This window comes from Nannospalax galili, unplaced genomic scaffold, assembly GCF_000622305.1.
Source record: "Nannospalax galili isolate Female #2095 unplaced genomic scaffold, S.galili_v1.0 scaffold109, whole genome shotgun sequence".
NCBI lineage: Eukaryota > Metazoa > Chordata > Mammalia > Rodentia > Spalacidae > Nannospalax > Nannospalax galili.
The window spans coordinates 5,084,785-5,098,000 of record NW_008360315.1 but is presented as its reverse complement, the minus strand read 5'-3'; the positions used below and the strand labels follow the sequence as shown (position 1 = coordinate 5,098,000).

Below are 13,216 nucleotides of genomic sequence, written 5' to 3'. Positions count from 1 at the left end.
CATTTCTACGGATCCAGAAATGTCTGCTTGCAGTGTCCATACAGGTAAGATGTAAACACAGCAATTTACCAATTGAGTTTTATTAGCCAGCTGAGTAACCTGCTGTTTTTCCTAGAACAGTCTGCCATGCATGTTTTAACAAGGCAATGATTAAAAATATGATTAATTGAGTTTGGTGGAAAATGCTCATGATGTTCTGTTCAAAAAATGAAATGACTCTATTTCCTAGTCTTGGGGCCCCAGACACCTGGGGAACCAATACTGTTTCCTGATCCTTCTCACCCAGAGCAACTCAGTCCCTTTCTTGGGCTCCAGGAGCACTGCTTCTGGACCTGACCCCGCCCTCACCTCTCTCTGCTTCCCTGGGCCTACACCACCGGCTAACTCTCCTAGCCTGCACTACTATCCTCAGACCTCTTCAGTTAATCCCAGATCCAGTCAAGTTGACACCCAGGATTAGTCATCACGTGACCTCACAAGAAGCCATTGTGAGGCAAGAATGAAGACCATGTATATAAGGGTAGCACTGGACTGGAGTCTTGTCCCTACCAAGCAGGAAGCTGTATGTTGTGACCTGCGGGACCAATCATTTGGTAATTTCACTTCTTGTTGTTGTGTTTGGGGATTCTCCACGACCTCTAGCATAGCATGGAACCAAGATCACCTAGCTTCATAGAGAGCTCATCCATAAATTCAGAGGTGAAGAGCCAGTATGCAGTGTCATTTCCCAATTTCACTTCTTGTTGTTGTGTTTGGGGATTCTCCACGCCCTCTAGCACAGCATGGAACCAAGATCACCTAGCTTCATAGAGAGCTCATCCATAAATTCAAAGCTGAAGAGCCAGTATGCGGTGTCATTTCCCCTTGGCCAGGGCACTTCTGGCTCTGTGAGGCTGGCATTTCACCACCTCACAGGCACCCCGGTGGCCATCAAAATCTTGCCAAACACTGAGAAAAATCTTCGACCGATTTTATGTGAGATGGAATTGTTGAAGACCTTAAATCATCCACACATAATCCGGCTATTTCAGACAGTCAGTACATCTGACTATTTTTATTTCGTAACGGAATATGTCCGGGGAAGAAACTTAATGCAGCACATCCAAGAGGACGGCTGGCTGGCTGAAGAAAAGACAAAAAAAATATTTGGACAAATAGTGGGGGCTATAAAATACTGTCACGACCGGGGAATTATGCATCGAGACCTGAAGCCACAGAATATTGTCATCGATGAACAAGGCAATGCCAAGGTTATTGGCTTCGGGCTGGGGATAAAGTGCAAAGCAGGGACCAAACTGTACAGGCGATACGGCACGTACAGTTACAACGCGCCAGAACTCTTTCTGGGGGAAGGCTATGATGGGAAAAAGACTGACGTCTGGAGTCTAGGGGTGATTCTCTATTTCATGACCACCGGGCATCTACCCTTTGTAGGGAACACCCTGGAAGAGCTGCAGGCCAACATCCTCACAGGTGCCTACAAAGTTCCAAGCCATGTCTCTACGCAGCTAGAAAACCTGATACACCAACTACTGACAGTTATTCCAGGGAAGAGACCCACACTTAAAGACATCCAGAAGCACCCATGGGTCATCACACGTGAGGAATACCCCAAAAGCATCCTGAAACCTGAGACTGGCCTAGACCCCATCATCTTAGGAGTGCTCAGATATCATGGTTATGACCCACACCAAGTGCGTAAGTCCATGAAGAATAAGAACTTTGATGATCACATGGCGGCATACCTACTCTTGAAGGAGCAGGCTCGCCTGGGTCTCGGGATTGGCTATGGCATCCCAGTAAAGCCTGTTGACCCTGGCCCTGCGCCTCCCCCATCGCCTGCAAATCCCTTCATCTTTTTTGCTCCCATCAGAAGAACAAAAAGCCACCCTGCCTGTGGCCTCTCCCCTGCCCTCCCCTCACACAAGGACCTGCCCACCGATCCAAAACCATCAGGGCAGAATGTGGGCAGATGTGCCTCCCTGCCTCTTGTTGCCCTTTGCGGCCCCGGGAGTGAGAATTATGCCTTCACATGTGAACCTGAGGCTGCCCACTCAGAGGAAAACACTCTTAAGAACAGGAGCATTTGGAAAAGACTGAGGGACCAAATCAGGGCATGTATTAGAACATGCTGTTGCTGCCTTCCGGCCACACCTAATCGGAAAAGGTTCAACAAGATCTCTCCTTTATATGCCACTGGAAGGAGAGCCAGTTAGCAAAACAATTAAACTGTTAGTCAGAGCATGCTGAGATCCATGAGTCATGAGAGCCTAGTGTGTGGCACTGACCATGTCTGGATGCTAAGACCAGCAGGCAAGGGCAGACATGATATCCAGTTGCCATATGACCTGCAGACCAGTCCCTAGGATTCCATCTTCCACTCAAGACCCAAGAAGTGCTGAGTGACAGCTCCAGCAGCTCAGCACCTGTGGATACATGGGATTCAGGTATTATGGTGTCACACTCCAGTCCAGGATGTCTTCGGACTCATTTTGGAGGCCATGCAGGCCCTGATCCTGCCTCGAGCCTGAATGGAGGATTGTAATGACAACTCTTAGGATTTGGTGTATCAGGTTTTCTAGCTGCCACGAGACAAGACTTGGAACTTCTGCTGCCACCACTGCCAAAAATCTCCATCAAGCGTTTGAAACCATGAGCTTTCCCTCTTATGACTGTGAATCCTGGATCTGGTAGAGTCTGGAGGCCGCATGGGAAGGCATGTGAGGAACGCAGGCTCCATGCAGGATGATCAGCTGACAGCAGGAAGCTCTGCTGTCAAAGGACATGGTTTTGAAATGTGTCAGAGTTCTAGGTGTCACCATACTCTGATGCAACATCCAGCCACAGGAAGCCAGGAGCTTTTCAAACGGGGCAACATCTGTCTACATTGGGAGTATGCTGGCAGAGAAGATATGTCCACAGACAACTCGAACCAAATATGCCTATGCGTATTTGAGCTTTCACAGCAAAGTCAGAGGGTGGACCGAGGTTCAGGTTTTCAACTCAACCTCTGAGACCTGATCATCCTGGGAACATGGCTGCTCTGGTTTGTTAGAGGGCAAGTGACCAATGTCAGTGCACTTCCTTATGATTTGTTTCCAGGCTTCGTATGTATCTCCGGCTGGGACTCTGACATGTGGCACAGACATGGTGACCATGAGGCTTCACAGTGGTGCTGACCTCAGCCGGACCCACAATTACACGATATGCATCCTGGTCCTCCTCACTTCATGGCTGCCGCAGACATCCTGGCCAGACACCCTGGCCCTTCTTGGTCTCTATTTGTGATGTGCTATGGGTAGGTGATATTTGGCTACCTGGAAATTCAGGGTTGTTGGCTGCAGACCTGGGTGGTCATCCTCACTGAGGTACCCGACCAGATCTACATCATCTTATGCATCCATTACGTGCCATTGGAGAGACTGACACAGGTCATTGTTTTCACTGCCAGGTTCTGGAATTCCTCTGGAGTTGAGCTTGGCCAGTGCTACCCAGGACCTGTTCACTCAGGTTCACTGGGTATGAAGCAAGTATGAGAATTATCTGGACCCGGCCTGAGCAAAGTGGCTTCTATCCTTGCTCCTCATCTGCTTTTACACATGAGTAGTGTTAATGATTCTGGGCGGATTGGACAGAAGCCCCTGAGCCTCCAGTAACTGGCCAGAACTGTTTATGTGTCTCCATCTAGACTCCAGCAGGAAGGAAAGGAATGACCACAGACTTCTTGAACCAAATGCAATTCTGCCTAATTGGGCTTTCACAGCATGAAGTTCTATGGACCTCAGAGTCATGTGAACATACAGCACCTCGTGATCTAGAAGGAAGCCTTGCAAGGAGCTGTGTCGGAGAAAGTGTCAGTGTTGTGGGGAGCCCCTAGACCCACAGATTAAAGTGTCCTTGGAGTGTGAGCTCTGCTTTCAAGGTGGTGCCAACTACCTTATTAATCTCCCTCAGCATTTCAGTTCTCAACGTCTGAGACCCAGTGAGCTTGGGATCATGGCCGTTCTGGTTTGTCAGAGGGCAGCCAACTGGCCAATGGCCCTGTACCTCCGTGGGATCTGTGTCCAGGAATAATTATTAGTGTGAAGATCGAATCTAGGATTCCACTCCAGTTTATGTTTGGTCTATGTATGATGTCGTACAATAAGAAGACACTCACTGAGCATCTGTTGTGTGCAAGGTCCTCACTAATTGCTGAATCCAGGCATCATTCAACCATAATCTACCTGTTCTCGAGGAGCTGGTACTGTGGCCGAGCCCAGGATAATCAAGAAGACAAAGGCAGGGAGACTGACAAGTCATTCTTGCTCAGGGGCACAATCAGATCTACATCAGCTTATGCATCCATAGTGTGCAAGTCAGCTATAATCAGCTCTCTTTGTGGATGCAGGAGGGGCTGAGTGACAAAGCTTCAGCAGCCCTGCATCTGTGGATATAGAGGATGTGGCCTCACAGTGTTTGGAAGGTACTTTGGAATCCAGTTTGAAGGCCTTGGCTGTCCTCCTAAGTGCCTGTAATGCAGGCCAGAACTACATTCTACAGCTGACAGCACAAATCTCTACTGTCAAAGGATGTCCACTGCAAGTGTCAGAACTCCAGGATCTGATTTGGCATGGAATCCAGGAATCCAAGAGCTTTGTATGGCATATTCCTCTGTCCCCACTGGGAGTGTGTTCATTGGCTGTTCCTCTGTACACTGCCTGCCTACCCGTCAATGAGGTGAGTCCTCACCATTCCTGAGGACTGGACTTAGTAAACAGCACCGACATGATGATAGAGAAGAGCCGTAACCCAGTTCCACGAAATCCAATCTCCTCTTTTCGCGATCATGGGCACTGCATGCATGTGATGCTCCTGCAAGGCGAAACAGCCATACAAATAAAATACAATTAAGCAATTTTGAAAAATTAAAAAAAAGAAATGAAATGACTCAATGCTGACTTTTTGGCATTGATAAAAGCAATGGCATTGTCCTAATAATGTACAGCCATATCAGGCTGTTAGCATGGTTGCCTGAGTCTGAGACAGCAGCGGTGGTTTTGATTAGTGTCAGGATGACGTGTTTTTTACAAATCCACATTCCAAGACAAGGTGACATTATTTATGGGTATTTGTAATAGTGAAATTCTTAAGAGCAAGGGAAAAGCAATCAACAGCTATTGTGCAAGTTGATTAAATGTAAACTTGTTTCACATAAAACCAGCTTTCCAAGCAGCACTATTCACATTTAGTAAAGTCAATGTTAGCTATGGCTGTGGAAGGAGATAATGCTTTGCTTGCTTAGGGAACACATAGTTTTCAAATAAAGTAGCAAAACACAATTATTGACTTTCCTTTGCATTTTCTGTTAAGAATAAAATTACACATTTTTGTTGCATTAAAATATATTTGAAAAATGGATGTTGATTGGTCTTTTCCTGCTTCATTTTGCAGCCCAGTAGAAATGGTAAGCTTAAAAAAAATAAAGTACAAGCACCTTTCACTTCGTTCTGAATTGCTTTATCTGACCTCATTCATTATCTTCTGTAATAATCACAGAGTCTAATAAAGCTTGAGAAGTATCCATTATTTAAAAAGCATTTATTGAACATCTGCTACATGTCAAATCATGTAAGTGCTGGAGATTCTTATGCGTGGGAGATAAGAAGAGTCCCAAATAAGGGCATAGAGAGGTAAATGGGGCCACAGGAAGAATACAATACAGGAATAAAATTGGACATGTGAGGCTAGAAGAGAGGGAGTAAGGAAAGTTTGGGCCTTTGGCTTGGGGGGCAAAATGAATGGAAAAGTTATTACGTATGGGACTAAAGAGGATTAGTTGGGAAAAAGATACAAACTCAGTTTGCACAGTGTATGAAGAACTGGACATACCAGTTCCAAATGTGGACACGCAGGTGTGTTATTAGACGAGAGATGCTATTTGAGAAAGTGAGCTGAGTATGTAGAAGAATTTTGGTGCAAGCTGATGCCAAGGCTCTAGGGGGTTAGGGTACACAGCAATCTTCCCTGCAGAGTTTGAACTCAAAGTGGAACTAGACATAGCAGTCTCATAGACTTGGAAACATTCTTACTGGTAAGAGTGATAGGAGATTAGGGCTTGATTTTTGATATGAAACAATCTGCTAACATTTTGTCCCATAACCGGATATGTTAACCTGTCCCTGGCTTTAATGGGAGGGGAGAGACGAAGCAGAAGTTGTCTGCACATAGATTGGCAAAGGAGGTTCTCCTAGACTCACCAATGAAAGAAACCATTCTTTCCCCAGGGAAGAGAGAAGAGGGGATGAGAGGAGCTGGAGGGTTGACCTACCTGGAGTTCCTTCAAATAGAAACAAGGACAGCAAAAGTGGGCTCCCAGCAGCCTCTATTTGAGAGAATGGAAAAGAAAGAATATATAGAGCAATAAGATGCTGGTGTGATACTGCTGATTATGACAATCGCCCGCATGCGCTGAACACTTACACACTATGAACAGTTACTGCATGCCAGGAGGGGGCCCAAGTATTTGTAACCATTGACTTCCTTGATTCTTCCATGAGGTATATGTAGAGAAAATAGGTTAAGAAGCGGAAACACCTGAGTGGCACAGCCAAAATTTGAATCAAGACAGTTCAAAGCTCTACCCATTGAGAAATACCATTGCAAAAAGAAAGATGATCAGTTGACGAGCTTGCTGGCAAGAGGCCAAGACAGGGAGTATGGTGGGTAGCACAAAGTACAATTAATAAGTTAATTACAGCTCTACAGCCCCAAGCTGTGACTTGTATTTTGTTGATGCCATGAAATTCAAAGTATGAAGCAAAGAAACCAGTTGTTTACTTCAGCAGCTAATGAAGAATAAGTTAATGGAAACATTCAGTTAAACACATTAAGACTCTGAGTCAATTAATTTCCTACGTTGTGGGTTTTTTTATTTTTATTTTAAGGGTCTAAATATAGTGGTCTCATACATGTAGACACAGCTTTCAACTTCAAATTAATTTTACCTGTGGATGTTTAATGGACTAGGTAAGAAATTTATTTGCCTACAAAGATCTAATTAGGTGTGTATCTTTGATGTGTTAATTGTATTTGCACAGTCAATGAGAATTGAGTCTTAGATATGAAGAGATTGCAACATTGGTCTTGCTTTTACCTTAAGAAGTTAAATTAATCTCTTTGGCCTTACTCCGTACATTTGAGGGCTAACCACATTTCACTGCCATGAGTTCCGCAGTGGTATCTGGAAGATGCTTTCAATCCTGAACCTTTGTACTTGGATTGGAGGCTCTCTCCACCGTGTCACTATCACATCGGACACCAGGAAACACATCCTCTCAGGAACTAGATCTTTTGGATCTTTCTGCTGGGAAAAGTAGACATCCCCATTAGTTTTGTGAAATAATATGTTTTGAAGAACCCTGTGGCTTAAATTACAAGCCTTCCATGAAGATTCAGACACCTTCACATTGAACTGTGTGCCAGGGAAAACACGTTCAAACCTTTTTACTTGTCGAAAGCACAGCTCCAAATGTACTCAGTGAAGTAACAGTTTCTGAAATTGCAATGGAGTATGCACTAATCGTTTATTTTCTTTTATGTGTATGCGTGTATTGCCTGCATGTAGGTGAGTGCACCCATGTTGTACAATGCCCGTAGAGGACAGAGAGGCTGTCGGATCCCCTGGAACTGGAGTTATGGACAGTTGTTAACTGCCATGTGGGTGCTGGGATTCGAACCCAGGTCTACTGCAAGAACAGTCAGTATTCTTAACTGCTGAGCCATCTCTCTAGCTCAGAGTATGTACTAATCTTTAGGGTGCTGCCCCTGGACTGTCTGTCTGCAGTATCTTCTCTTAGTCTCAATTGAAAGTTTCAAGATGTGTAACTCTCCTTGTGTATGTGCTGTTTCTTGACAGACAAGACTATCCCAGCAGGCTCTTGTCTCTCAGAACAAGCAAAACAGTGTTGTAGACATAGCATCCTGGGTCTTTAAAGATCTTGGACATAAATACATGCAAAATTTGAAATTTAATTGTCCCTTACCTGTCAGGTGCTAATTATAGACTGTGGATGCTTCTAGCCAAATTAAAAGTGAGCAAAAGTATACAACCTAGGTTTTGAGAACTGTGTCTGAAAAAGTGCTAATGTCTTTGGGAAGGACATCAGAGTTAAAAACTGCTTATGTGGACTCTCTTATTCTGTGCTCCCAATCAAACATGACAGAGCTCTCAACTTTTATTAGATACCATTTATAATTATATAGTACCATTAAGCAGTCATTCAACTAGTCAATGTAATTAAAGTGCAGTAGTCCTCTTGAACAAGTAAGTACATATTTACATTTACAAAAACAGGTTATTTCTGAATATGAAGACCCTTAACAGCAATGTAATGGCTTAAATGAGTCATTATAAACAAAACACTAATAATCATCACAAAATAATAACTTTGCTTCTGGCTCTTTATCCTCAGGAAGAATATTTACATGTAAGCATCTATCTCTTATCTTTTATTGCCACAGAGACCTCTAAGTTGGTCTAGAGGAAGAGTTTCTAGAGAGAAAAGTGAGAGGTACAGAGATGTGTTCCATTCACCAGCTCAGGAATCAAACACGCCACTCTTCCCACAGGAAGAAGGAGGCAGAGGTAGGGAGAGAAGGAAAATGTTGCTTTATGTTGAGTATCATTTGATGGAAACAGGAGAGAAGAAATGGTTCTCCAGGAACTAACGTTTCAGAGCAGAGTGAAAGGAGAGAAGAAGACCATGATGATGATGACCATGACAATGATTCTGATCTCTGTATGAAGGCTGCATCTTCCCCTGTCTGTGCTTAACCCTTTTTTTGATAGTATAAGTTTCGCCTCTCAAGTTTTCTAGCATGACAGTTACAGACTTATCTATGCATCTCTCCTCCAAAATTCCGATTCCCAAATGGAGGAAGGGAATAGCTCCCGTACTAATGTTTCAACCCATTCTATCTCCTCTTAGTAGCTATTTTAAATCCAAGAAGGGCTCTTCCTCCTAATGGGATGCTAAATTGATGGTTTTGTCTTATCCAGCATCCTTGTGTGCGTGGCAGTTATATTTCATAATCTCTGTATTCTAGACTTTTACCTTGGCTTTTGAGGGGCTATAGAAATTCTTCTTCAAAGCTTGGCTCTCTCAAGTAAAAGCATTATCTCTGAGTTAGGTGTCTGGAGCTGTTTTGTAACTTTAAAGATAACAGTTCTCTTTTGGTTCTGCAGTCTGTCCTCTCCCTAAATCATGCATGCCTTATTCCTATCAAGGGACTTAGTATTAGCAAGTATTATCAGGTATGAAGTCACTGAATGACATTGCATAGTGCATGACTTATGGAACTGTGTGAAAAACAATATCTTCTCCTTCCTACTCCCTGAGCAGAAAGCAGTGACTCTGTCACTCCCTAATTCTCATTACATCACTGCTTCCTCCAAGCACTAACCCAACTTGAATTCCTTCAGGTACTGCTTGGTGACATACTACATTCATACATAACAATGATGTATGTGCCATGACATATTTATCACACACATAACATAATCTAGAAGATTAATTAAAAAATTCAATAGCCATATGTCTAATGATAATTTTTGCTCGTATTTTTTTTGCTGGGCATTGAACCTAGGGCTTTGTAAATGCTAAGCAAGTATACAACAGAGTTGCACTCTATCCCCTAGTTTGTGTTCATTGATCTTACCCACAGCATATATATAAGGCTCTTGACTCATCTTAAGAAAGACAAAAGAGCATTCTAGACTTATGTAGTCCTATCTCACTCAATGACTATTAAGACTAAATAGAATAAGCCCAAGACCTTTCTGTTTACCAAAAACCAAATGCCCACTAGTGAAATTATTGACCATGATACATATTGTCTAGTGGTCCAAAGAGGGCTTTAGAGAATCAGTTTGATTTTCAGAAGTCTTTGAGGTCACATCCTGGCTATGTGACTAGCAGTTACCAGTATAACTAATTCTGCTGGCAAGGACTTAGTGCAGGCAGTGACTGCACATCTGAAATCTGCATTAGAGAAAGGGCTTTAGGGGTGAAGCCTGTGAAATTTCACAGAGTTGGCTTCCTTTTGCCCTTCTGGAGACACACCTGTCAGCTGTAAGCCCGGGCTTTGTGCCAGGTTCAAATCCTGGGTAACAGATCTGCCAGGGCCAGACAAGGCTGTTCTAAATTCACTCCCCTCTTCTCCCCCACAGCCTTTCCTGAAGAGCTGGGGAGGCAAAAGCTGTTTCTTTTTACTTGGAGGGAAGTTTGGATCCTCCTATATTGTGTTTCTGTTTCTCATGTTCTTAGTTGACTTGGGGCTATCCATTCCCTCAAAACCAGTCTTTGGGATCCCCAGAATTAGAAACTCCATCTCTCTGCTCTTATACCATCACAGGGATGCTTTCATAGGCTCATTACCAGTGTTGCTTCCTGTTTGCTCTCTTCCCTGGCTCATGGGCTCCATTAGGAACCATCTTGGCATTCCCAGTTCAAGTTCTTAGCCTTGACCTCGGCACCATTTATGAACGGGCCTGGGAGGAAGATGGGCTTTCTTTCAGCTGTGCTCTGGATATATCCTTTACTAAATCTCACAACATTTGCAAATGAAAATTTCATCTCTCTACCAAATTAGAAATGACCTTGGATGGCCATTTAAACTTTTTAAATCTATGAGAATATTTATGATACCTGTTGGCAAAGTTTTAAATGGCTAATAACCTAGCCAAGTATGATGGCACATATCTGTAATCCCAGCACTTGGGAGACTTAAGTGGGAGGATGGGAAGCTCAAGACCAACCTGAGCTACACAATTAGCTACATGAGGTCAACCTGCCTTAAATTCAAACCAAACCAAACCAACAGTGACAATAATAAAAATTAATAGTGTGAACATCTGACCTGTCCCTCTATATGTTTCAATATTTGCTAATTGGAATTTGTTCTCTGGTGAGTTTAATAGGCATATATATATATATACACACATATATATATATATATGCTCAAATTTCTTTAGGAAGAAATAAGATCCTTCCTTAGTACTTATGCCCTTATTAAACAAAAGAAGTGATGTTTTGTTCCATGGCCTCAGCACTTTATAATTATCAATAATGTAAATGACTCCAGGGAGGACATTCAGAAAGGTCTTTTGTAAGCATTTCCACCTCAACTGGCATTTTAGACAATCACTACAACTTTAGAGTGTGGATTCTGTGTGGCTGAATTTCCTTCTGGATGGTAATTTTCCCCCATTTTCATCTCTCTTTTTCTTTCACTTTTCCCTTCTCCATTGCCATTAGCATCTGCTCTGGGAGCCCTTCTCGTCCCACTCATTGCACAGTCATACGTGGGTTACTTCTTGGCACACCTGTGCCCCGCACCACGGACAGCTTACAGACTTGCTAACGTTTGCTTTTTTTTTCCTCTGTAAGCAATATTATGCCCTGCCTTTTACAGAGAGTTTCATTACTTGTAGAAACCTCATCTTGGTAATTCTAGCAGGCTCTTACTTCTCTGGGTATTTCTGACCTGAATTTTGGCCAACCGTGTCTTACAAAGTCAGCAGGTTTCCTCCAAATATTATCATTAAGTGTTTCCTGTGTGAAATCCTGTCCTTTCCAATGTACTTCGAAGGAGGAAATAGAAAAAAACAGCACAGATATTTATATAGGATCTTTTCTCCTTACAGCAATTGCTTAAGAATCTTTAGCCAGTTTCAGTGAGAATGAAGAACTGATAGGAGCTGGGCAAACAGCAGTTGAGATGGTTGAAGTCTTTCCCGGTTCCATAGGGACCAATCTGGCTTGTGCGACCTCAACAAAGCTGTTTCAGTTAATTCTCTTGATGTCACAGATCCAGATTAAATTTCTAGAGTTCAAGGCATTGCTATGGCACTTTATCCAGAGAAATAGAAAGCTGCTAAGCACCTTGTAGTTCTCTGGGTAAATGACCAGTGCTTCTGTAGATTACTGGGAATGGTTGAGCTTGGGGTGGAAAAGGGCACATAATGTTTACTTTACAGGTGTTAGGTGTCCATAGTGGATTCGGTGGGGCAGTTCTTAGAAATTCAAAAGTACCATCTACATATGAGAGAAAGAATGGGCATTTGTCTTTCCGAGTTTGGGTTACCTTGCTTAACATAGTATTTTCCAAGAAATGCAGCAATAACTTATAAGTGGGCGTGATGGGTAAGAAATGACCAGGAAAAAACAGAAAAGAATTTTACATTCAAAGTAATTATTATCAGAAAAAAGGTGAAATGTTAAATATGAGATATGAAAATAATGTTGATCTGGAAACTTAAGTACTATGGGAAAATGAAAATCTTTGAGTTAATTACATTTCTATGAAAATTATATATTTGTATTATTACACACAAAAATATACGCACACATATATGCTCCCTAAGACTTTTAGAATAGCTAAAATGTATTTATAAGGTCACTTGCTAAGGAATTTTTTTGCTTTGTTTTAGAAATTCTATTTACATTTGAATTTTTTGTTTTATTTTTGTTTTATATATATGAGTGTTTTGCCTGCATGTATGTGAGTGGACCTGTGTCCTTCAATGTCTGTGGAGGCCAGAAGAGGGTGTCAAATCCCCCTGGGACTGGAGTAACCAATGGTTGTTAACCACCGTGTGTGCTGCAAGAGCAGCCAGTACTCTTACCTCTGAGCCATCTCTCCAGCCCCCTCTATTTAATGTACTACCATTTCAGCTATTATACAGAAGTTTTGTTCTAATTTTCTCCAGATTCTTTTCAGGGAAATTAAATTTTCATTTTTAAAAAATATTGTATTTTATTTTTATTTTACAGGTATGAGTGTTTTGCCTGAATGGATGTAAGTGTATCCATGTCATGCAGTGTCTGCAGAGGCCAGAAGAGTGCCTCAGATCCCCTGGAACTGGAGTTATGGATGGTTGTTAGCCAGCATGTAGGTGCTGGGACTCAAACCCAGGTCCTCTAGAAGAACAGCAAGTGTTCCTAATCACTGAGCCATCTCTCCAGATCCAAGGGAAATTAAGATTTCTTATGTTAGTAAAATAAAAAGGAAGAATGTGAAATTATTAAGCTCTGATTTGCTAAATAACATTATATTGTAAGATAACTTCCTTTCAATCAGCTCACTTTCTTGAGGAGGGTTTCTTTTTTTTTTTCCTTTGAGGGCATCAACATCCAATCCTGGAAGAATTACTTCATAGGTTATCCAACGTGTA

General features: G+C 42.5%; 1 protein-coding gene across 1 annotated transcript; it reads left to right on the top strand.

Moving 5' to 3' along the window:
- Positions 1–419: 419 nt before the first annotated feature.
- LOC103727149 (putative sperm motility kinase W) lies at positions 420–2,388 on the top strand. The gene is made up of 2 exons (XM_008824951.2): positions 420–598; positions 733–2,388. The coding sequence occupies exon 2, from the start codon at positions 783–785 to the stop codon at positions 2,214–2,216; it is 1,434 nt and encodes a 477-aa protein (XP_008823173.1). The 5' UTR covers positions 420–598; positions 733–782; the 3' UTR covers positions 2,217–2,388.
- The last annotated feature ends 10,828 nt before the right edge of the window (positions 2,389–13,216 follow it).

Bases quoted from the DNA above. Each gene is read 5' to 3' on its own strand.
- LOC103727149 (XM_008824951.2), top strand. From the start codon at position 783: ATGGAACCAAGATCACCTAGCTTCATAGAGAGCTCATCCATAAATTCA.